At 41.0% G+C, this 26367-nt stretch overlaps 1 protein-coding gene across 1 annotated transcript in view; it reads left to right on the top strand.

Annotated features, from left to right (window-relative positions):
• The window catches only part of MOCOS (molybdenum cofactor sulfurase), a 341896-nt gene that overhangs the window by 112739 nt on the left and 202790 nt on the right, over positions 1–26367 (top strand). The window contains exon 5 of the mRNA XM_069730486.1: positions 16550–16626. Coding sequence (XP_069586587.1) covers positions 16550–16626 — 77 coding nt within the window. The remainder of the gene's footprint in view (positions 1–16549; positions 16627–26367) is intronic.

Genomic DNA, 26367 nt, shown 5'->3' on the forward strand with positions numbered 1-26367 from the left:
TATGACCTACGTGCCCATATAGATGCCTAGTAGGGATGATCCTACTGACAGATTTCATTTAAGGTATAAATTGGTTGAGCTATATTAACTAAAAGTCTAAACCAAATTATAGAAGTGTGTGTGGCATGAATTTTCCATCAATGCTAGTACTATATACATAAAACTGTGTTCTACTTTTTCCCTTGTCTGTTTTGTTTAAAAGAAGAATCCGCTTTATCTGCTCCAGTATGTAATAGACAGCTCTAGTACTTCAAAGAGAAGCTTAGCAGTAGATCTGTTTCAATACTTGACATAGAAAAGACACTCAAGTCTCTGTAGAGTATAATCTTATCACTTATCTTTCTTATAGTGTTTGCTGTAACCACTCAATAAAAAAATCTTTAAAATATGTATAAATAGCCTTCTGTGTCATCTTACTGTGATAGCCTTTCATATTCACTAACCATATTCATTATTTTTTTTCTGCTTTACCAACACTCATATTTAAGGGAATAGCTAACTGGAAAATGCATAAGTCTAAGTTCGCATGCTGAGCACTATGTCAGAGTTCCCATTTGAGGCCGGGGTCACACTAACGAGTTTTCCGGACGTATGAGCGCAGAAAATACGTCCAGAAAATACGCATTGCACACGGCCCAATGATTCTCTATGGGGCAGCTCCTATCTGCCGTATATTATGCATCCGTAATATACGGTATGCTACGGGCGTCAAAGAGTCTATGTGGGCGAGAAAATTACGGATTACACACAGACCATGCGTGTGACTTGCGAGAAATACACAGTGGTGTTCTATAGAAAGGCCGGCAATTCGGCGCGGTGTACAGTAAAATCACACTGACAGAATAGAATAGAATAGGTAGAATAAATGTGTACACATAGAATAGGTATTGTAGGGGTTCCACTCACTCAGCTGCGACGGCTGACACTCAGGAGGCAGGTTCCTTTAAAGTTCACTGGGTTTATTGCTCCATAAACCATATGACAAAACAACAGAAAGCAAATAGCCTTTGGTTCAGGCAAAGAAAAAACAAGTGTCCAGTTCATCCGGCTCAGTCCTGAAGCCGTAACACACTCAGGAGGGTTTCACCTCCACACATATCTCTCTGTGTTAAGCATTAGGCTTTCTTTTATATGTCTAACCACACCCAGAACCCATCACATGACCAGACATGTGGTTGTGACATCACCACAGGTCCTGAAACACATATAGGTAGCTATGGTTACATCACAGTAGCAAGCCATCTATAAGGGACATATCTCCCATCGATTAGACACCCTTTAGCCACGCTACATACCTCCCCCCTCTGCCTAAAGCCGTGGGGCTTGGCACTTTCTCCCACTAGACAAGGGATTCTTGACAGGGCATCAGCATTACCGTGCAGCTTTCCGGCCCTATGTTCCACATGGAAACAGAAGTCCTGCAGGGCTAAGAACCAACGGGTGACCCTAGCATTTCTACCCTTCGTTTCCCTCATCCACCTAAGTGGGGCATGGTCGGATATCAGTCTAAATTTACGTCCCAGCAAATAGTATCGTAATGTGTCGACTGCCCATTTTATGGCCAAGCACTCCTTTTCAACGACTGAGTAGTTCTTTTCAGACGAGGACAGCTTCCTACTCAGATAGAGAACAGGATGCTCCACTCCATGTAGTTCTTGGGAAAGGACTGCTCCCACGCCAACATCTGAGGCATCTGTTTGAAGAATAAACTCTTTCTTGAAGTTTGGGGCCATCAGAACGGGTTGCTTACATAAAGCCTCTTTCATTTCTTGGAAGGCTGAATCTGTTTCTTCGGAACTGGTTTTGGCCATGTTTGAATTGCCTCCACTTTACTGATTTGGGGTTTTATTTCTCCATGACCCACTATGTATCCAAGGTACTTAGCTTCTTCTTTACCCAATGCACACTTCTTCGGGTTTATTGTAAATCCGGCCTCTCTTATAGCATCAAACACCGCTTGGACTTTCTCCAGATGACTCTCCCAGTCCGGGCTAAAGATGACGATATCATCTAGGTACGCAGCAGCGTATGCCTTGTGGGGTGCAAGGACTCTATCCATAGCCCTTTGGAAGGTGGCCGGAGCTCCCTGTAGGCCAAATGGCATCCGGACATACTGGAAGCACCCATCTGGTGTAGAAAACGCCGTCTTCTCCTTGGCTTCCTGTGCCATGGGGATCTGCCAATACCCCTTCGTCAAATCCAAGGTGGTTATGTACCTGGCGGGCCCAAGCCTTTCGATGAGCTCATCAACGCGGGGCATGGGATATGCGTCGAACTTAGAGACCTCATTCAACTTCCTATAGTCGTTGCAAAATCTCCACTCCCCATCAGGTTTTGGGACCAGGACAATTGGGCTCGACCAACCGCTCTTGGATTCCTCAATGACTCCAAGCTTCAACATACGCTCCACTTCCTTGGAGACTATTTCTCGACGGGCCTCAGGAATTCTATAGGGCTTCACGTTCACGCGCACATGGGGCTCTGTCAGGACCTCATGCTCTATGACCTTCGTGTACCCAGGCAACTCGGAAAACAGGTCCCTGTTTTTCTGGAGTAACTCCCGGCATTGCTGTTTCTCTGACTCCGATAGCGTCTCCGCTATAGTAACCGCTCCAACCTCATCTTCTGGGTTGCTTAACAACGATGGAGTTACTGTCGGCTCTCTATCTTGCCACGGCTTGATAAGGTTGACATGGTAGACTTGGAATGGTTTCCGTCTTCCTGGTTGGTGAATTTTATAGTTTACTTCACCAAGTTTCTCGACAACCTCATATGGCCCTTGCCATTTGGCCAAGAACTTGCTTTCCACTGTCGGAACTAACACAAGAACTCGGTCTCCCGGATTGAATTGCCTCACTCTTGCAGACCGGTTGTAGACCCTGGCCTGAGCTTCTTGTGCTTGGAGAAGGTGTTCTTTCACGATAGGCATCACCTTTGCAATCCTCTGCTGCATCAGGGCCACATGCTCAATGACGCTTCTGTGGGGCGTGACTTCGGCTTCCCAGGTTTCCTTGGCTATATCCAGGAGTCCTCGTGGATGTCGGCCATACAGAAGCTCAAACGGTGAGAAACCTGTGGAGGCCTGTGGAACTTCACGAATGGAAAACATCAAATAGGGTAAGAGACAATCCCAGTCTCTACCGTCTTTTTCTATAGCTTTTCTCAGCATGCTCTTCAGTGTCTTGTTAAATCTCTCAACAAGGCCATCTGACTGGGGATGGTACACCGAGGTCCTCAACTGGGAGATCTTCAGGGCTTTGCATAACTCCCTCATCACCTTGCTCATGAAAGGTGTACCCTGGTCAGTCAGGATCTCCTTTGGCAGACCTGTCCGGGAAAAGACATGGACCAACTCGCGGGCTATGCTTTTTGAGGAAGAATTTCTCAAGGGAATGGCCTCAGGATAGCGTGTGGCATAGTCCAGGATGACTAATATATACTGATGGCCCCGAGCTGATTTAACTAAGGGACCAACCAAGTCCATGGCAATTCTCTCGAACGGTACCTCAATAATGGGCAGTGGCACAAGGGGGTTCCGGAAATGAGGAGTAGGAGCAGTTAGCTGACATGTAGGGCAGGACCTGCAATAGTTCACTATTTCCCGGTGACACCCAGGCCAATAGAACCTCTGCACAACCCGTTCCTGCGTTTTTTCCACCCCTAGGTGTCCACCCAAGATGTGTGAATGGGCCATGTCCAACACCTTCCGTCTATATGGACCCGGCACTAGCAACTGCTCTACCAACTCCTCCCTTATTTTCGTGACCCGGTACAACAACTCCCTGCTCATTAGAAAATGGGGAAATCTTGTGTCTGCCCCCGGCTCCTGTACCACCCCGTCAATAACTGTGACATTATTAAAGGCTTCCCTCAGAGTGGGGTCCCTATGTTGGGCAGTCCCAAAATTTTCACCGGATACCTCTAACTCCAGAATGTCAGATGCAGGGGACACTTCCTCCTCATCTCCAGCCAGGACACAAAAAGGAAACCTGTCTGACTCTGGGTGTGGCACCACCCTTCCAGGGTTCACTGGTTCCCTACTCTTGCTAGGGAGCTCAGAACCTTTCCCCCACAAGTCCCAAAACAAACAGAAATCCCGGCCAATAATTATAGGGTGCAACAAGTCCTGAACGACGCCGACTATGTGGGACTCCGTGCCACATGTCGTTTCAATGTTCACACTGGCCACAGGGTAGTCCTTTGCATCCCCATGTATGCACCGCACTCCGACCTTCTTTCCCGGGAGCAGGTGGAGAGGAAAAGTGGCCCTCACCAGGGTCACTAGGCTCCCCGAGTCTAACAGTGCCGTTACTGCTCGACCGTTCACCTTTACGGGACACGCTTGAGGTCCCTCGTTGGGCGGAGAGTTCACACTGCAGGCTGGATACGCATAGTATGAACAACGGCGTCCCATGCTACAGTCCATCTGCTCAGTGGTCTGGGAACATCGGGCAGCTATATGTCCTGGCTTGTGGCACCTCCAACAAATAATATCACCCGTAGGGACCTTGGGCACCACCTCCCCCGCCCTTGGTGACCTTGGACGCGCCACCCCTTTTTGGGACTCAGCTGCCTTCTGGGACCCCCAGTACGGCATGGGCTGCCTCCCGAAGGAGCCTTCCAACCCTTGGTATCTCTCAACCAGTCCGATCATCTCGTCGGCATTCTGGGGATCACCCTGGGCAACCCAAGACTGTATAGGCCTCGGGAGGGAATGGACAAACCGATCCATCATCACCCGTTCTACCATCTGTGCAGGCGCAGAGGATTCTGGCTGCAGCCATTTCTGGACCAGGTGCAACAGATCAAACATTTGGGAACGAGGTGGTTTGTCCCGGTGATAGCCCCAGGAGTGAACTCGCTGTGCCCTGACAGTCAGTGTCACCCCCAAACGTGCGAGAATCTCGGCTTTCAATTTGTGATACTCTTTGGCATCCTGCAAGGTCAAATCATAGTACGCCTTCTGGGGTTCTCCCGTCAGGTATGGCGCAAGTACCTCTGCCCACTGCTCTGGCGGAAGTTTTTCCCTCTCAGCGACCCTCTCAAACACCGTCAGGAAGGCCTCAACATCATCCCCGGGAGTCATTTTCTGCAATGCGCGTCTTACCGTCTTTCGGACGTGGGTGTCATCAGCCAAACCTGGGGTTGGGGCGCTCGCCTTGCCCTGGATGGCGGTTGCCAGAAGCTGCATCTGCTGCTGGCTCTGTTGTACCTGCTGCATCAACAGCCTGTTGGTCTCTTGCTGCCTTTGCTCCTGCTGGACCAAGTGTTTCAGTAAGTCCTCCATTTTCTCCGGCAATGCTTGCTGGCTTGCAACAGCCTTGACCCAGGACATTCAAAAAATAAACTCACTTCTCCGCTGGGAACGCTGCTCGCATGTCTACCACCAATTGTAGGGGTTCCACTCACTCAGCTGCGACGGCTGACACTCAGGAGGCAGGTTCCTTTAAAGTTCACTGGGTTTATTGCTCCATAAACCATATGACAAAACAACAGAAAGCAAATAGCCTTTGGTTCAGGCAAAGAAAAAACAAGTGTCCAGTTCATCCGGCTCAGTCCTGAAGCCGTAACACACTCAGGAGGGTTTCACCTCCACACATATCTCTCTGTGTTAAGCATTAGGCTTTCTTTTATATGTCTAACCACACCCAGAACCCATCACATGACCAGACATGTGGTTGTGACATCACCACAGGTCCTGAAACACATATAGGTAGCTATGGTTACATCACAGTAGCAAGCCATCTATAAGGGACATATCTCCCATCGATTAGACACCCTTTAGCCACGCTACAGTATATACATATACAGTGGGGCAAAAAAGTATTTAGTCAGTCATCAATAGTGCAAGTTCCACCACTTAAAAAGATGAGAGGCGTCTGTAATTTACATCATAGGTAGACCTCAACTATGGGAGACAAACTGAGAAAAAAAAAATCCAGAAAATCACATTGTCTGTTTTTTTATCATTTTATTTGCATATTATGGTGGAAAATAAGTATTTGGTCAGAAACAAACAATCAAGATTTCTGGCTCTCACAGACCTGTAACTTCTTCTTTAAGAGTCTCCTCTTTCCTCCACTCATTACCTGTAGTAATGGCACCTGTTTAAACTTGTTATCAGTATAAAAAGACACCTGTGCACACCCTCAAACAGTCTGACTCCAAACTCCACTATGGTGAAGACCAAAGAGCTGTCAAAGGACACCAGAAACAAAATTGTAGCCCTGCACCAGGCTGGGAAGACTGAATCTGCAATAGCCAACCAGCTTGGAGTGAAGAAATCAACAGTGGAAGCAATAATTAGAAAATGGAAGACATACAAGACCACTGATAATCTCCCTCGATCTGGGGCTCCACGCAAAATCCCACCCCGTGGGGTCAGAATGATCACAAGAACGGTGAGCAAAAATCCCAGAACCACGCGGGGGGACCTAGTGAATGAACTGCAGAGAGCTGGGACCAATGTAACAAGGCCTACCATAAGTAACACACTACGCCACCATGGACTCAGATCCTGCAGTGCCAGACGTGTCCCACTGCTTAAGCCAGTACATGTCCGGGCCCATCTGAAGTTTGCTAGAGAGCATTTGGATGATCCAGAGGAGTTTTGGGAGAATGTCCTATGGTCTGATGAAACCAAACTGGAACTGTTTGGTAGAAACACAACTTGTCGTGTTTCGAGGAAAAAGAATACTGAGTTGCATCCATCAAACACCATACCTACTTTAAAGCATGGTGGTGGAAACATCATGCTTTGGGGCTGTTTATCTGCAAAGGGGCCAGGACGACTGATCCGGGTACATGAAAGAATGAATGGGGCCATTTATCGTGAGATTTTGAGTGCAAACCTCCTTCCATCAGCAAGGGCATTGAAGATGAAACGTGGCTGGGTCTTTCAACATGACAATGATCCAAAGCACACCGCCAGGGCAACGAAGGAGTGGCTTCGTAAGAAGCATTTCAAGGTCCTGGAGTGGCCTAGCCAGTCTCCAGATCTCAACCCTATAGAAAACCTTTGGAGGGAGTTGAAAGTCCGTGTTGCCAAGCGAAAAGCCAAAAACATCACTGCTCTAGAGGAGATCTGCATGGAGGAATGGGCCAACATACCAACAACAGTGTGTGGCAACCTTGTGAAGACTTACAGAAAACGTTTGACCTCTGTCATTGCCAACAAAGGATATATTACAAAGTATTGAGATGAAATTTTGTTTCTGACCAAATACTTATTTTCCACCATAATATGCAAATAAAATGATAAAAAAACAGACAATGTGATTTTCTGGATTTTTTTTTCTCAGTTTGTCTCCCATAGTTGAGGTCTACCTATGATGTAAATTACAGACGCCTCTCATCTTTTTAAGTGGTGGAACTTGCACTATTGCTGATTGACTAAATACTTTTTTGCCCCACTGTATATATATATATATATATATGTATATTCAGGTATATGTCAGTGAGACACACACACATATATATATATATATGTATATATATATATATATATATTTAATTCAGCGCTATATGGCAGAAAAGCCGGTAATTCAATTGCCGGCCTTTCCTATCTCCTTCACAAACCCGACAGGATATGAGACATCGTTTACATACAGAAAACCATCTCATATCCTTTCTTTTATTACATATTCATCTTTAGTAATGTAACAAGTGTCTTTGTGTCAAATTTGGGGTCTGTAGCTATTAAATTAACGGGTTAAATCCCGGAAAAAATTGGAGTGGGCTCCCGCGCAATTTTCTCCGCCAGAGTGGGAAAGCCAGTGACTTAGGGCAGCTATTAATAGCCTAGAGAGGGACCATGGTTATAGGACCCCCCTGGACCCCTGGACCCACACCTATACTCACCTCTCCGATGTCCCCTGTGATGAGATCTGATTATATCACGGGGGATCCCACATTGTCTCTGCAGCGGATGTCACGTGATGACTTCTGGATCTGCTTGCTGCAATGGCTTGTTGACTCAGCCAGTATAAAATGGTCAGATTTCATACAATGCAATAAATGTGTATTGTATTGTATACGACCAGTGATCAGGCAAATAAAAATTAAAGTCCACTACAGAGACTAAGTAAAAAAGTTAACAAAAAAAGTAAAAAAGTTATCTAATATATAATTGCCTAGAATACTACTTCCTGTTAATGTCCGGAGCTAATGTCCGGAGCTAATGTCCGGAGCTAATGTCCGGAGATAAGTGACGTCAACAGTGTCCAGTGTCTGATTGGTTGCCGCCTGCTGCGAGCGACCAATCAGAAACGTGCTGTACTGTGACACACTCCGCCCGCCATTTTGGTGTGATTTTTGAATTTTTACCTCACAGCAAGTTTCTACTGCGTGGAGGCGGGCCCAGTGACGTTGCTCTTCAAGCTCCTGCCGAATTTCGTCAAAAAAATGATAATACCATTTACCAAAACTATATATATTTAGTTGTGAAGTGGTTCAGTGACATTTTCACACCAATTTTGAACTTTTGTTTGGTGTTTTCTCCATATACTGCCTATTATTCACTGACTGTTATACTGAGAGACTGCCGTTTATTAACCTCTTCTTTGCCACATTGGGTATATTGCTCTATTATTTGCCACATAAGGACATTGTCCATTATTGCCCAGCAATTTCTCTGCAATATAAACTGCCTATTTATTAATATCTGCATTCCTGCAAAGAACTATTGCCTATTATTAACTGGCTATTTTCCTACTACCTGACACTGCCTCTTATTAACCTGTTGTTTGCCACCACCACGCTTAAAAGCTGTTTAGCTTAGCCAACATGAGCTCTAATAGTAAGGATACTAATGACACAGAGCCCAAAGCTGCTGATGGCGCACGTAAGATTAGGTCTGATAGAAAGTATACTAATAATGCAGAGCAAAAAGACGCCGATGCCGCACGTAAGCGCAAACAGCGTGCTAACAAGAGTACAGAGGATAGATGCAAGCGCATGGACACTGTTAAGTATACTAATGACACAGAGTCCAAAGCTTATGATGGCGCACGTAAGATCAGGTCTGATATAAAGTATGGTAATGATGCAGAGCGAAAAGCCGCCGATGCCGGACGTAAGCGCAAACAGCGTGTTAACAAGAGTACAGAGGATAGATGCAAGTGCCTGGATACTGTTAAGTATACTAATGACACAGAGTCCAAAGCTTATGATGGCGCACGTAAGATCAGGTCTGATATAAAGTATGGTAATGATGCAGAGCAAAAAGCCGCCGATGCCGCATGTAAGCGCAAACAGCGTGCTAAGTCTGATGTCTTTCATCCCTCCCCTCATAAGCATGTTCATGGATCCTGTGTAACTGTACCTTAAATAACAAGAATTGTCAAGAGCTGGTGAGTGCAGCCATTTTTTGTTCTTTCTTACTATTATTTATTAATTGTATTATTCTTACATTTGAATAAATAAAGTATATATGGATTCTAGACTCCCGATTCTTTAGAATCGGGCTGCCATCTAGTAAAGCTATAAAAAATCAAAAAAATAAATGAAAAAAAGAAAAAATATGAAACCAATAAATACATATATTTATGAAAACAAAAAAAAGTACACATATTAGGTATCGTTGCATCTGGAATGAGCCGACCAATAAAACTGTCCCTAAGCGTTATGTTCCCAATAAAAGCTTCAACTCGGTCCACAAAAAAAGTCCTCACTCGGGTCCATCGTCTGTTAATGGAAATATAGGGGGCTTCCACGTTACTCCTAGTACAAAGGCTCTGGAAAAGTGTAATGGCCCCTGACCCCCCTAAAAGAAATTCTGCGCTCTCAAATTCAAATGCCCCCTCCTTTCTGAGCCCCAGTGTGTCTAAACCACATATAGCGTCCACATGTTTGGCATTTCTGTATTGAGGAGAATCCGCCTATTTACAGGTGCATGTCTCTAGAAGCACAGGCTGGGCATAACGTACTAATGACTGCAATGTACTGGTCACTACAATGGCAGTTTGCAATTTTCAATCAACAACATCCACTGCTGCTTGTTTCTGGAAAACACTTATGGAGTTAAAATCATCACTACACCTGTAGATAAATTCCCAGAGGGGTATAATTTTCAAACTGGGGTCACTTCAGGAGGGATTCTGCTTTTCTGACATTTAGGGGCTCTTTATATGGAGTCCAGAAACAAATCTATAATAATTTGTTCTCCAAGAGTCAGATAGAGCACCGTCCCTCTCGAGTCTCGCTGTGTGGCTAAGCAGTACTGTACAGCCACAGATGGGGTATTACCAAGTTCAGCAGAAATTGTGTGACACATTTTGGCACCATTTTTACCCTTTTCCCAGTGTGAAAATGTAAAATCTGGGGCTAAAACAATTTTTTGTGTTAAAAATGTAATTTTTTTTCTTCACTGCCCAATGGTAGAAATCTCTGTGACCCACTTGTGGTGTCAATTTGATTACTGCACTCCTGGATGAACTCATTAAGAGGTGTAGTTTGTAAAATGGGGTCACTTGCAGGGGTTGCTGCTGTTCAGGCACCTCAGGGCCTCTGCCAAATTGATATGGCACCCTTAAACCAGTGCAGCAAAATCTTCACTGTAATATAGCACTACTTTCCTTTTGAGCTTTTCACTGTGCCTCAAAAGTAGTTTTTGACCACTTATGGGGAATTGGCGTACTCAGGAGAAATCGCGTAACAAATTGTACTGTTCGTTTTCTCCTATTACCCCGTTTGAGAATTAGAACTTATCATAAAAGAAAATACACAGAAAACCATTAAGTTCTAAAACAAAAAGTGTATTGGTAAAGTATAAAATATTTTTTTTAAAGTGCAAATTGTCAAGGAATACAAAGTGAAGACAATGTTCAATCGGAGAAAAAGGGCACCACAGCTTGCAAGACAAAATAATGTAATATTAAAGCTAAAAATGCACACATTGCTATGCAGAATATGACACTGTGCACATATTTGTGAAATTTTTGATATAAACTCAACTTATTACTGGTGAGTAAAGTTACCCGAAAAACCAGAAGTAAGCTAACACAAACATAATTAAAGATAGAAATAATCAATAATAAAGATTGTGCAGAGCTTAAATAACTTGGAAGCTTTGGTGCATCACCGCAACCCTTGTTTTGGCTGCAGTGCCTTGGTCTGGGGGAGTGGCACCACAGAAATCAGCAGGAGATTATATAGCAAACAAAGACCAATAATAGAGCGTGGCTCAAAACAAAGCGCATATAACGCCAGCACCCTTTTGAAAATTGCAAACTTGGGGTCAAAGTGACATTTTAGTGGAAAAAAATAGTAATATTTAATTTACTAAGCCCAATTTTATACACGTTTGTGAATCGCCTGAGGGTTAAACATACTCACTACTCCCCTAGACAAATTCCTTGAGAGGTGTAGTTTACAAAATAGGATCACCTGTGGTTTCTTCTGTCTTGGCATGTCAAGAACACTTCAAATGTGACATGGTATCAGCAACCTATTGCAGTCAAAATAGCACTCATTCTCTTTCTAGCCCCACTAGGCGCCCAAGCAGTCATTTTTCAAAAAGTAAGGGGGTACCTGCGTACTTTGGAAAATTTGCGCAACAAATTTTGGCATCCCTTTTCTCCTGTTACCATTGTGACAATTTAAAAAAATGGGGTTGAAACAACATTTTTTGTTGTGAAAATGTGTTTTTTAATTTTCACATCTCAACATTATCATTTTTCCTGCTACACTTGTGAAAATAAAAAAATCGAGGCTTAAATAACATTTTTGTGGGAAAAAATGTGTTTTTTAATTTTTGCTGCTCAACATTATAAATTATGTGAAGCCCATGAGGCTTCAAGATGCTTACCACACATCTAGATAAAACTTCAAGCCAATTTTGTATTCCAAAAGTCTAATGGTGCTCTTTCCCTTCCAAGCCCTGTTATGCGCCCAAACAATAGTTTTCCCCCAGATATGTGGTATCAGCGTAATAAAGAGAAATAGCACAACAAATTTTAAGGTGCATTTTCTTCTGTTACCCTTGTGAAAATGGAAAATATGGCACTAAAGTAACATTTTTGTAGAAAAAAGTTAAATATTCATTTTTTCCTTACACATTCCATTAATTCTTGTGAAGCAACTGAATGGTTAATAAACTTCCTCAATGTGGTTTTGAGTACCGTGAGGTGTGGTTTTTAGAATGGTGTCACTTTTGGGAATTTTCTGTCATATAGGCCCCTCAAAGTCACTTCAAATGTGATGTGGTCCTTAAAAAAATGGTTTTGAGAATTTTATGGAAAAATTAGAAATTGCTGGTCAACTTTTAACCCTTATAACTTCCTAACAAAAAAAAAATTACGTTTAAAAAATTGTGCTGATGTAAAGTACACATGTGGGAAATGTTATTTATTAACTATTTTGTGTGACATAACTCTCTGGATTAAGGGCATGAAAATAAAAAAATAGAAAATTGTGACATCTTCAAAAGATTCGCCAAGTTTCGCCGATGTTTTCAGAAATAAATGCAAATCATATTGAGCAAATTGTACCACTATCATGAAGTACAATCTGTCACGAAAAAACTCAAAATCAGAGGGATACGTTAAAGCGTTGCAGAGCTATAACCTCATAAAGTGACAGTGGTCAGAATTGTAAAAATTGGCCTGGTCACAAAGGCAGAAACAGGCTGCGGAATGAAAGGGTTAAACACTTTGGTTGTCACAAATTTAAACATGTAAAATACTTATATTTCTTTAGCTAAAGTTTACATTTGTATGTGTGTAATGTTGGCACATGTTATGTGAATTAGAAATTGTATTCTGCTATATAACCTTGTTATTGGCTTCAGTAAGTAATTTCTGAGTTGCAGAATGCTGCCAAATATGTTTCAAGATTAATCTAAACTATTTTTTTCCTATCATGCTTTAGGGAAGCCAATAATTATAGCTTTAGGTTCACAATCCTACAATAAATTTCCATCTGTAGTCCCTTCGCTTAAGGCAAACTAGGAGGTTGCTAAATATATCTTGCAGATTAAAGCTTCAAAATCTCACATTTTCTGTTTCAATTTATAGTTCCTCCAAATATATCCTGTTTCTTCATTACATGATATCAGATTACAATTATATTGTCATGAAATAAGTAAATTTGGAAGAGTAGAAGGGGATGATACACCGTTAGATGTTTATAATTGATACAATCAGACATTCATCATCTGTCAAAAATATTTTAACTCCTTTGAGACAAAGCTCTTTTTCGATTTTGCATTTCTGTTTTTTGCTCCCCTTCTTCCCAGAGTCATAACATTTTTACTTTTCCGTCAATATGGCCATGTGAGGGCTTGTATTTTGCGGGACAAGTTGTACTTTTGAATATCACCATTGGTTTTATCATATTGTGTGCTCAAAAATGGGAAAAAATTCCAAGTACAGTGAAATTGCAAAAACAATGCAATTCCACAACATTTTTTTGTACTTTTTTACCATGTTCACTAAATGCTAAGGCTATATGCACACGTTGCGGATTTTGCTGCAGATCAGCAGCTGGGGATTTGCAGCAGTTTTCCATGAGTTTACAGTACCATGTAAACCTATGGAAAAAAAAACCCGCTGTGCCCATGCTGCAGAAAAAACAGCGCGGAAACGCAGCGGTTTACATTCCGCAGCATGTCAATTCTTTGTGTGGATTCCGCAGCGGTTTACACCTGCTCCATAATAGGAATTCGCAGGTGTAAAACCGCAGGTGGTAATTAGCGATTGGATAAAACTTAACCTTTATTAGGTATGAGTATAAAAATTGTCATCAATAATTACACAACATGAAAAACAGGGGAAGGAAAGAACCCTTGTGCCAATGTGAACCCTACCCAACACAGAATGGGGAAAAGAAAACAAAAAGAAGAAGAAATATGTTACTGACAGTGCTATCGGATCACTTTGCCCTTGAGCTTGTTACCTGGCTAGTAATTTATTCTAGCGGTAAACACCGTGCGGTATATCCTGAACACGTCAAGTATTTATTGTAGGCCGTGCATGGATACCTCGGTATATTAACCTTGTGTACCGTGGGTTTATTCCACATATGTATCAGTAATCATGGTAATGGTCATATATAATGATCACTTGACCCAATTGATATCAATGTAGCACCCCTTTTTTACCATGAATTATTTATCATAGACATATATCAATGATCACTCACAATGACCACTGGCCCGAGGTATATCCAGACCATGTAAATATCACCTTTTAAAGGTACCATATACACTTATGCCATACATAAGTCACTGTCAGTAAATTATTGAAGCATAAAAGAGGCTTACAACCGAATCCTGACCAAAAAAAAGTGTCACTATATTAGAACAAACTAGGACCATGCTGCCCCATGAACATTCATCATGAGGATCCCCCTTAAACTTTACAGTGCGGTCAATATATTTTTGCATCAGACCTTGTTACCCTCAGGCACCAGTATGTGCAAATTCTGCATGAAATAGAAAACCACTTAAATGGGTAGATCTCACCCAAAGTTGGAGAGAATCATCCTATCTCTCAAAGGGTAAGAGTGCCTCTATTCAAAATGGCGTCTCCCAGATGGCAAACCCTTTTAGTGGAAGGGAAAGTTTGTTGGCAGAGTAAGGATTACTCATAGGTTGGTGCCTGGTAAGGATGTGAGCAGATAGGTAGACATTTATGAAAACAAATAAAAAAGAAAAGAAAGGTGGACACCTGACTTGCTAATCCATAGTATTATTCAAATGGTACGAGAGTGCTACACAATATGCAATATTTTTTTCTACACTTTTTCCATACTAAGATCCTACAGCTGTCAGTTATCATAACAACACAGTGTAATTTTTGCCCAAAAATATGTGACATTGTAAGAAGTGTTGCTAGCTATAACTATTTACATTGTTATAATGAGGTATCAGCTCCTTGAATATATAAAAATCTATATGAAAAGATGCCGTTATTAGTTACCACCTGTGATGTACAATATCAGAGTATACATTCACAAAGCATTACATTTAATTACCGTACTTCTTTCTGTACAAAATAAAATGGAGAAATATATTTACTGACATGAAAGTAGACAAATATATTTGAAAAGTTTTCAAATTGAAAATCTAATCTCTGAAGAGCTTGGCACATATTATACACTTATTTGCATTGAAGATTTAGGTAACTCAGTAAGAAATCAAGTTACTTCAAGTAAAGATTTTAATTCATGCTGAAATATATTCAGTTCTGAATAAATTCAGCTTGACATAAAGTCAATCTTTTTCTAAGAACTAAGATGAACAAACTGTAGAAATTTAGCATTTTGCTGAAATTAAAGGCTTTAACAGATAATTGACCCATGTCTAATGATTATGCCTGAAGTGAAGAGTATTTAAAATAAGAAACTTGAATAATTATTTTTTTTTCTCTGCCTTTATAATGCAAACTGCAAACCAATGTCAATACTTTACAAATGCCATACAGGCTAATACCATATCAAACAATCAATACTTAGCTTCATATTATATGTTCTAAAGTACTTACATCATTGATTTATTTCTTAAATTTTCATCTCTCTAGATATATTACAAAAATATGATTTGTAACTAATTTGCACATTCTATATTAAGATGTGCCTGCTAGAGTTGAAATTTCTTTTATAAGTGGGCTGTCTCATCAGATATTCCCTGCCACAAATAAGATTAGATAAAATTTTTAGAAAACATAATGTCACGGGTGTGTCAGATGCTACAGACAGTCATTCTGCATCTGGCTGCAGAAGGTCTCTGCGTTTGGCATTGCGACAGCTTCTTAATCCTTCTGACCTTTGGACCCAGTGGAATCCTCCCTCCGGCTCTAATTGACACACCTGGACATGGGTGTTTATAGACTCCCAGTCTGCTTCAGGGAGTCGCCGGTGATATTCACATTTTCCCATTGTGAAGGCTTGGAGCTATAGCAGTCAGCTTACTTCCTCTCTGGTGCTGTTGGAGGACGTTTGGAGTTACCTCTCTGAGCCTGCTCAAGATAATTTGCTTCCCTCCTGTTTGTCGCCCTTCTTCTTTTTACAGTATAGTGGGGACTGACCAGTTTGCACCCCCTTCCCTATTCAGGGCCTAGCTCTATGGATATACAGGGCTTAGGTTTCTGTTCAGTGATTGGTGTGGATCCAATATAGGGATGATAGGGGAGGCATGATGCTATTAGATGTACCTAGGCATCTCCACTCCCTCTTTACCTTGCATTGGGGCTTCCTTCCCCTCTTCACCTCACGTTGCACTTAGTCTTCCTACAATGTGCGAGACACATAATTGTAAATAAGCTACTCGTTTTTCTATTCTGCTCCTTATTGAGCTACTCACAAAAAAATATTTTTCTCTCTTCAGCAAAAATATGAGAAATTGGTCCAGTCATTTTGTTTTGATATTAGGAGCAAGGATGGATTTTTCTTTTCAGTAACCATAATGCTACTTTCCAAGAGTTTTGGTTTTTTCTCCTGTATTTTGAATCTTTAAAACATGTTTCCTAAATGTACTATTCTTTGTAGTTTTGTAATTTTGTAATAAGAGTTTGAGTTTAAAAGAGTTTACCTGTATTATATTTTCTTTTAGATTCGAAGATGGAACTGTTTCATTCCTAGATATTATTGCACTTAAGCACGGATTTGATACTTTGCAGAAGCTTACTGGTAGGTACACAAATTAACTACAGTATATTAGCATAAAAGAGGTGAGACCATTCAAATTTATTAGATGAAATTAAAATTTGAGGTTAGAATAAAGACATAGTTTTGTGAGGCATTAAAGGACAAGTTCCTGCATACCTTCCTTGCCCCAATGAAATGCTCTTTTACAAAGAAAATCAATTAATGCTTTTAGCTAATTAGGCTAGAAGTGCACTAAGGATAGGTTGGATCATGACAAGTACCTCAACTATCCTGATTCTGTGTTTAATGTCCCCCTTTCCTAAGTGCTCCATTGATATCTCATTGTTCACAGACTGTATAAGTAAGTATTAAACTGGAAACCTCATGATCTTCCTAGTCCTAAAACTACTGACATGTTGTCTTCAAGTTTTGGCATCTGAGACTCTGTTGTAAGACCAACAGAAATCAGAGCCAGTTTGTAATGAAAACTATACCTGAGACGCACCCTAAATTTATAATATACAAACCAAAAGCAACAACAAGGTTCAGCCAAAAAATAAAAATGTACATTACTAGTATGAAAGTAATAAAAAATTATAAAATAACAGTAAAAAATTGAGTAACTCAATGGAGTGCCGCATATGCAAGCACAGCATATATTTTGTACTCCATAATATATACCTCTTATGGCTTATAGTATAAATCTCAGTGGATGGTACAGAGTAAAGCAGCTAAATTAAAAAAACTTGCATCATGTGTTGGTAAAAAAGCCTGGTTGCAGCATGACCCTGGTGCTCCAACAGGCATTTCACCCTAGCTTAGTCAGGGACGTGTCAGCGCTTAATGCATTGAGATGTAAAAATGTTACTTCAACCCTAAATTTTTCATTTTCACAAGGGTAACTGAACAAAATGAACAGTGCAATTTATTGTGCAATTTTTTCTGAGTTCATCTATACCCCATATGTGGTGAAAAACTACTCTCTTGGCGCAAGCCAGGGCTTGGAAAAGAAGGAGCATCAATTGACTTTTGGAACGCAAAATTGACGGGAATAGATAGCATTGTAGCTTTTGCAGAGCCCCTGATGTGCCTAAATAGTGGAAATCCCTACAACTGACCTCATTTAGGAAACTGCATTCCTCACATAACTTATCCACCACTGTGACTTAGCCACCACTGTGGCTGTCTATTTACTATACAATAAATATATGAAACGAAGGTGTGGATCTCTCTTTTTTAGTGTCTTGCCCAACACTGTGGCTGCCTATTCATTTATACTACCTATGTGTAACGGTATTTATACTACCCTCTACATTATTTTATACTTATAGATTAAAAGCTAAGCTTTACTTTTTCTCATCTTGCTACTGTACCACTTGAATGTGAAAACACTTTATGTATTTGTCATCTGCATACTTGTACTGACCTGATCATATTGCCAAATCAGTTTTACCAAATATTTAACATGATAAATGAAAAAAAAATTGTGGAATTGCACTTTTTTTTGCAATTTACCCCCATTTGGTATTTTTTTTTCCCGTTTTCCAAAAAAACTGTGTGGCAGAATGAATGGTTTTATTTAAAAGTACATCTCATCTCACAAAAAACAAGCCCTCACACAACTATGAGGCTGGAAAAATAAAAAAAAGTTATGGCTATTGGAAAAAAGGGAGGAAAAAATTAAAACAAAAAAATAGAAATTGCCTGGTGGCGGTGATAAAATCACCGGTCTTAACTCGTTTCGAGTGTTTGATGTAATATTACATTCTTTGAAACTGTCACCAGCAGGTGATGTAACACTTCCATGTCATATAAGGCACATGCATGCCATCATTCCCCCCTGTTATGGGGTCGTGGCGTGCAGATGGATTTTCATAGCACAATGAAGGCCCCTGTGGGCAAGTCGTAAAAGAGGAAGAAGTACATGCCCACAGTGAAAATTTGGAATTAATTTGGAATTAACAAAAATTATCTCATTAGGTGCCAAATATTTTGATTGCTAATATCTCTGCAACAGAGTGGTGACATTTAAGAAAAAAATTGTTTAATTCACTATTTTATCATGGGTCCACTTCAACATGAAAAATTTGATGAAATGTCCTTTTTAAATAAAAAGAAAACTATATTAGTTCAATATTGGTCATATACAGGAATATGGTTACAGTTAGTCTCAGGGGCCTGACCCATCCCAAGTGCATAGACCTGCAAAGAATAAAACATTAGAACTTACACACTATGACAACTTTTTTTTTCACTTTTCAAACCCATCAATTTTACACAGACCTATTGTATTTCTCAAGTTGGTCTCTGGTTGGTTTTGTAATTCATTGAGTCAGGCAGATGGCACCCTTCCCGGCAACTCATAAAGCAACTGTTTTTGGCTAGATAACTGAATGAAAATGCTCTGTCTCTTTCCATATAAAGTAATGGGAGGAGCAGAAACAGCCTAAGGGTATGTGCACACGTTAGGATTTCTGGCAGAAATATTCCCGACAAAAACCTGACATTTCTGCCAGAAATCCTCATGCGTTTTTTTTGCGGTTTTCATGCGTTTTTGATGTGTTTTTTCTTGCGTTTTTTCCAAATGCATAGAATAGTGGGAAAAACGCAGAAAATCCACAAAATTAATGAACATGCTGCTTTTTTTACCGCAATGCGTTTTTTTTGCGGAAAAAAACGCATCATGTGCACAAAAATTGCAGAACACATTCTAAATGATAGGATGCATATGTAGGCGTTTTCTAATGCATTTTTATTGCGTTTTTATTGCGAAAAAAATGCACAAAAAACCTGAACGTGTGCACATACCCTAAAGATTGCAAGAACATAGACTTCTCTTGTTCTTCTAGAAAGCCTTCCATAATATGCCTCTTCCATACATCTTCAAACTAATCTCCGATACGTTCCCACAATCTCCGGTCTTCACAAGCCCTCACTCCACACTCTATTTCACACGCGTCCGATTTTATTGCTATGGTGCCAACATATTCCACAACACTACATTTTAGAGGGGAGTTGTACAAACAATAAAAGACATTACAGAATAGCAATAATTCCATAAATCAACAGATACCAAGAGAAGTGAAGGCCCTGTCCGCAAGCTTACAATCTATGAGGAAATAGGGGAGACTAGAAAGTACTGTAATATGGATTCGATGATGGTCTAAAAATAAATAATAATAACTTGGGGGGTTAATAGGACAAACCCTTATCTGAACGTATTTAAACTTTCTGGCTTTTTCAGCATTTCACTAAATTTGACCAAGGCTATGATCAGAAAACTTTCTAATTTAAACATATTATGCACTTGAAATATCAGGTCAGAAAATATCAGGGAAATAATCTTCAAGACATATGTTTTGACTCCATCCCTCCCTAAAAAAGAGCACAGTGACTCTCAGAATACACTTTATGTAGTTGATCTTGCAGTCAACATAACATGGGCAGGACTTCCTATTAGGGCCGGAGCTTAGCACACTGCTAGCTGGCTAACTTTGCTGTGACATATAAGACAGAAGACCACAGTGACCCGAGGGCTGAGAGAAGACCTAGGAACTATACAGAAAGTAATCATAGTGCTGTACTGACTTTGGGGACAACATAAATTGGGAGCAATTCTCATGATCAGTACAAGCTCTAGGTGTAAGTGTCAAGCACTGCATCTGGTATACTCCCTTGTGGCCAGCATGATGGCTCAGTGGTTAGTACTGTTGCGTTGCAGCACTGGGGCCCTGGGTTCAAATCCTACCAAGGACAACATCTGCAAGGTATTTGTATGTTCTCCCTGTGTTTGTGTGTGTTTCTACTGGTACTCTGGTATGGGAAAACTCCAAAGACATATTGATGTATAAGTAAATAAATAATTATTTTCCATAAGTAAACTTAATAATCATTTGTGCACACTCTGCAGAAATAAAAAATTCTATTCAGGTGAATAGAATATATTTGTATTCACAGAAATTTCCTCAAAAACATCTGCAATGTGTGATCAGTAGCTTTTATTAGTCCTGAGCAACAGCTCATATTGAAAATAATATTTTATAGTTTTTTTAACAAGATACCTGTTTAATTCACTTGTTCATTATATTTATAGAATGGTTACATTCACCACATTATCAATTGCTTAAGATATATAGCCATGGTTAAATGTATTATGTGCTTGGCAATCTACTTTCAGTTAAACATTCTTAAGAACAGTCATATGCTTAACAAGATGTAATCAACATTTTCCCTTTGAAGCCACAAGATTAACATGACTGACAGAATGAAAAGGGAACAAATTATGAAAATTCTCATCCATTCATGAGCATATGAAGTCACAGGCTCATCAACTTGAAAGGAATATAAAAAAGTATGGAAAAGATGAGCTACTTTGGTTTTGCATGAATCTAAAACTTTTTTTTTTCAAAATCAAGTAAAACAACAGTTTTCTGTATTAGAAGAAAATATCTTGTACAGTTTTGGTTGACAGTTAGTGCATTTCAGCAGGAAAATAATGGCATGCATTTGATGCATTTTATGCACGCATTTTTCCATTTGTGTGGCATCTTTATTGATTACAATATACAGAAAAACTTGGCACTCCAAACCTGTAGTTGATAAGAATGGTTTCATTTCAGCAACCCAGTGACAAATCCACGTAGTGACATTTCAGGCCATGTGCACACGTTGAGGATTTTTCGCATTTTTTTTCCGCATTTTTTTGCTATAAAAACGTGATAAAAACGCGAAAAAAACGCTAACATATGCCTCCTATTATTTGCAGGGTATTCCGCATTTTTTGTGCAAATGTTGCATTTTTTTCCGCGAAAAAATCGCATCGCGGAAAAAAAAGCAACATGTTCATTAAATATGCGGAATTGCGGGGATTCCGCACACCTAGGAGTGCATTGATCTGCATACTTTCCGCATGGGGCTATGCACACCATGCGGGAAGTAAGCAGATTATGTGCGGTTGGTACCCAGGGTGGAGGAGAGGAGACTCTCCTCCACGGACTGGGCACCATATAATTGGTAAAAAAAAAAGAATTAAAATAAAAAAGTGATATACTCACCCTCTGATGGCCCCGGAGTGTTCCCGCCTCTCCGGTGCATGCTGCCGGTTCCGTTCCTTTAGATGGTCTGTGTGAAGGACCTGCGATGACGTCGCGGTCTTGTGATTGGTCGCGTGACCACTCATGTGACCGCTCATGCCGCGACGTCATCGAAGGTCCTTCACACACAAACCATCTATAGGAACGGACGACGCCGAGGAGATCGGCTGTCTGCAGGTAAGTATAACCTTTTTTTTTATTTTTTTATTATTTTTAAACATTCTATCCTTTACTATTGATGCTGCATAGGCAGCATCTATAGTAAAAAGTTGGTCACACTTGTCAAACAATATGTTTGACAAGTGTGACCAACCTGTCAGTCAGTTTTCCAAGCGATGCTACAGATCGCTTGGAAAACTTTAGCATTCTGCAAGCTAATTACGCTTGCAGAATGCTAAAATAAACGCGAAAAAAAACAAAAAAAAAAACGCAAAAAAAAAATGCGGATTTCTTGCAGAAAATTTCCAGTTTTCTTCAGGGGGACAGAGAGAAAGACACCACATCTGTGAGACCCTTATGTGAAGCCATAGGCAGTAAGGTACTACACCACTGCAGCGCAAGGGAAGGCTACTGATTTCCACCTGAAAAAGGGGACTCTGGACTTGCCTCCAAACCGGCCGGACTCTGCCTCCCCTGTGATCTGGTGCCCTGGACTGTGGATGCTGAAGTATTCAGTAAAGGTAAAGAGACTGCAACCTTGTGTCCTCATTCTTCTCTGTGTCTCTCACCATACCACCATCTACACACCGGGAGCCCTGGGGATATACTTCACCTGTGGGAAGGTATACCATCTAGCTGCCATAATATCACCCCAGCAGACCCCTAAAGCAGCGTCGGTCACCCTGACCGAATACCACAGGTGGTGTCATGAACATTCCCCTTAAAGACCTTTCCCTTTTACACGGATGTCCCCGGTCCACGGACCGGGTCAGCCACCGTGACATCCCCATGTGAACCGTAGGACCTGGTACCGAGTACCCCACGGCCCCATGGGGGTGATCCATATATAAGTCTTTGCTTCAGGTAAGCCCATGTCATGATTATAATGTTAATGTTAAAAAAATTGACTCATCTGGAATATTTATGACAAACTGATAGGAAATACTATAAATGTCTCACTGCTCACACCATCATCTATATTAAAAATTTGGTGTTGGCAGTATCGGGAATTGAGAGATAGCCACACGTGTGTCTCTCAATTAATTTATGAGAGGGCTTTGACATTTTCAGAGCTGCTAAAGAAAATAGAGAGGTGTACAAGTATGTCCACTTCCAGTGCCGGACTGGCCATCTGGCAATTCTGGCAAATGCCAGAAGGGCCTGTCTGGTCATGGGCTGCCTCGTCTGCTACATTGTTAACAGGATTGGTGTTCTCCAGATACCCATACTGTTAAGAGTTGTGATGGAGCACAAAGTTGCTGACTCCGTCACTTACTCCAGCAGGCCATGGGTATCATTAGAAATATTGGTCTTGTAGTAAATCTTCCTTTCCTCCATCCAGGGTAATATTAGTAATATATCCCATCTGGTGCTTGGGGACGGGGACAGTATGAGCCTGAGTGATTTCAAATGTCAGGGCTGAATTTCAGCCCCAGTCCGTACCTGTCCACTTCCCAATTCCAGAAGGCCTCCAATGTGCCCAGTTAATAGTGAATCTCTGTGCCTAATTTTCTCTCAATAGAATGACCACACCTATAATAAACACCGGCGTCTTTTCTTTGATTATTAAACCCCTTATGCACATTAGCTGTTGAATTCATCCAAAGCAATCTCACCCAACTCCTTGATAGCAGCCTATCTCCCAGAAAACAAAAGGATCAGCCATTGGAAAATCAACAGGCCTTACCCATTTCTCCCTGTGCAGCATCATCAAGGGAGAACCGGGAGGCCCAAATACACATTGGACTGTCAACTGTCTCTGCCATTCATATAACTTTTTTTAGTAATATGCATGTTGTCTTTATTTTCAAACAAGTGCTTTAAAGTAACTAGAATAATGTTATTCACCTGTTGCAGCTCCAGTGCTAGGCTTAGGGTCTTATCTCAGTGACTTGCTCCCTCTGTGATAGTTGGCACCATGTTACTATGGTAACCCAACATGGGCCTCTGATATCATCATCCAAGTCCTTTTAAGGTTGGCTCATGCAGCTGTGTACCATCTAAGTATTGAAGTAATATTGCACTTTTCTGGGCTCATCTCGTTAAGTGGATTTTCTAAGCCATAGATCATGGCAAACAGCACAGACCAGATGTAATATTACAAAAAGGCTGGACTTGGCAATTTTGGATCAACAAGTACTAGTACAGCTAGGAAGGTAAGATAGAAGGTGAGAAAGCAGAGCTGGAAGCACTAGATGCAGCTGAGCCAGTAGAAATTCAGAAGCAGAGATGTATAGACAAATTGGTATCGTGTTAGCAAAAATGCAGTTGCACACAGGAATAGCAGAGATGTTTAGAAAAACTGGTTTCCTTCTAGCTGAAGTTCATTTTCGCTCTCACACACAGTGATGAGCTAATTATCAGGTAACTTGATAACAGAGACAAAGGTGTGGCCAATGATAGTAGAGAAATTGATCATTTTAAATATTTAATCAGCAAATAAAATGATGGTAGTGATATAGAAGTCAGGAGTAGCTGGCTACATAACCAAGAGAAAAGTGAAGCTAAACTCCTGTCAAACACATTGTAGAAGACAATATACTACATAAATATTTAGGCAGCGCATAGTTGCTGAGTCAATCTTAAAAGGCCTTGGGCGATGATAATAGAGGTGTATGCAGGCTACCTTAGGCACTCAGTGTTGTCCAGCACAGAGTGAGCTAGCAATAGGGGATGAAGCTCAGCACTGGAGCCAGTTTAGGTGAGTGACAACTACATTGCCTCGGCTATCCTATTGCTGTTCACATCTTAAAATCTGCAGTTTCAAGTGCTTTCAGCTCTGCTAATCCGACAGTCATCCTGAACATCCAGGCTTACTGGTCCTTGATGTTCTATATGATGTCTGGAAGTCTAGTTCACTACAAAATTGTTTTCATTCTGTTCTGCTCACTCTGACCTATGATCTCAAGACTCACTAGGTGAACCAAAAACAGATGAATGGTAAACAGGTTTAAAATAGTTATAACCTTTTATTTGGTTTAACTCTTTTCCCTATCTTCCCATTAGTTTTACTAGAAGTTAGATGATCCTTAAATTTAGACTCACCCCTATAATGATCTGGTTATATTGCTGCAAATTTACTTACATGGTCTTACTTAAAGGAGCAGGAGGAGAACCTGCAATGCCTATATATAATAGATACATACATGCTAGCCACCTTAGGGAGAGACCCAAGTTGGGCTAAATGTAGCGGGATGAAAGAGAACGAAAAGCCCTCTACTTAAAGGAAATACATAGTGGATGCTTTCCTGAAACGGAAAGTACTTGCAAGCCGCATAATACAAAGAATAGCTCCGCCTACTGCAAAGGATTCTGGGTAAATCTGCTATTCTTTGTATTATGCTGCTTGCAAGTACTTTCCGTTTCAGGAAAGCATCCACTATGTATTTCCTTTAAGTAGAGGGCTTTTCGTTCATCCACTATATATATATAATAGAAAGTGCCACAAAATCATGTCCTCACCAAACCTGTTAAAATAAATATAATGTGTTCAACCCCATTTACTAATTCTGCAGCCAAAACAATACAGCAGCTAACAGTGGAAAATTTGCAATGAAACCCAATTATAAAAATCATTATAGCCTGTGAAGATCTGATGTTGTGGGTTCTAAAAATCACCTAGGCAGGTTAACAATGCAACTATTATTTATTCCTTACATCCATGGTTTTACAACAAATGCAGGTAAATAGCCGAAATACAATGTCCTCAGTACACTTTCTTGAGGCTGATAATCGCACTGCCTTCATATCAGGAGATACTCACTATCTCCCAACTTTTGGTTGGCCCACAGATTTCGTATCTCCCACCAGGATAGTCTGTAGTCACAGTCCAGGCTCCTCCAAACAGCAAATATCATAACCGACGTCCATGTATCCAGGCTCAACAATTTTTAAGAAAATGTTTTAAATCCAGACGACAGATCCTTCAGCCATAGAAGGATCCAGCCCAGCCAGCAACCGATCCCAAAAACTCCATCATCCATCCATCCCAGCTTGAATCCACTGCCTTCGAAGTCACTCCAACAAATGCCTGATTCAACCCATGTGTCTTTTTCTCCCTCCCTCAAACATTTTTTTAGCTCACAGAGTGAAGCATATTCCATCACCTGGGGCTGCATGTGAGACCCCCTGTGGTGACGGCTCCCCTGGGTCTACTATTTCCATCCACACAATAGGCCTAGAGCTGGTAGAACAATGGATTGATAGGATGATTGCTTTACATTTACCTTTAGCAATCTACTGTCTGGCCTTAAGGTACCTTCACACATAACGATTTCATTAACGATATCATTGCAACGTCACGCTTTTTGTGACATAGCAATGATCCCACTAACGATCTCGTTATGTGTGACAGCGACCAACGATCAGGCCCCTGCTGGGAGATCGTTGGTCGTTGGGGAATGATCAGGACCTTTTTTTGGTCGCTGATCACCCGCTGTCATCGCTGGATCGGCGTCATACATGTGTTCACTTGTAACCAGGGTAAATATCGGGTTACTAAGCGCAGGGCCACGCTTAGTAACCCGATATT

This window comes from Ranitomeya imitator, chromosome 6, assembly GCF_032444005.1.
Source record: "Ranitomeya imitator isolate aRanImi1 chromosome 6, aRanImi1.pri, whole genome shotgun sequence".
NCBI classification, from domain to species: Eukaryota; Metazoa; Chordata; class Amphibia; order Anura; family Dendrobatidae; genus Ranitomeya; species Ranitomeya imitator.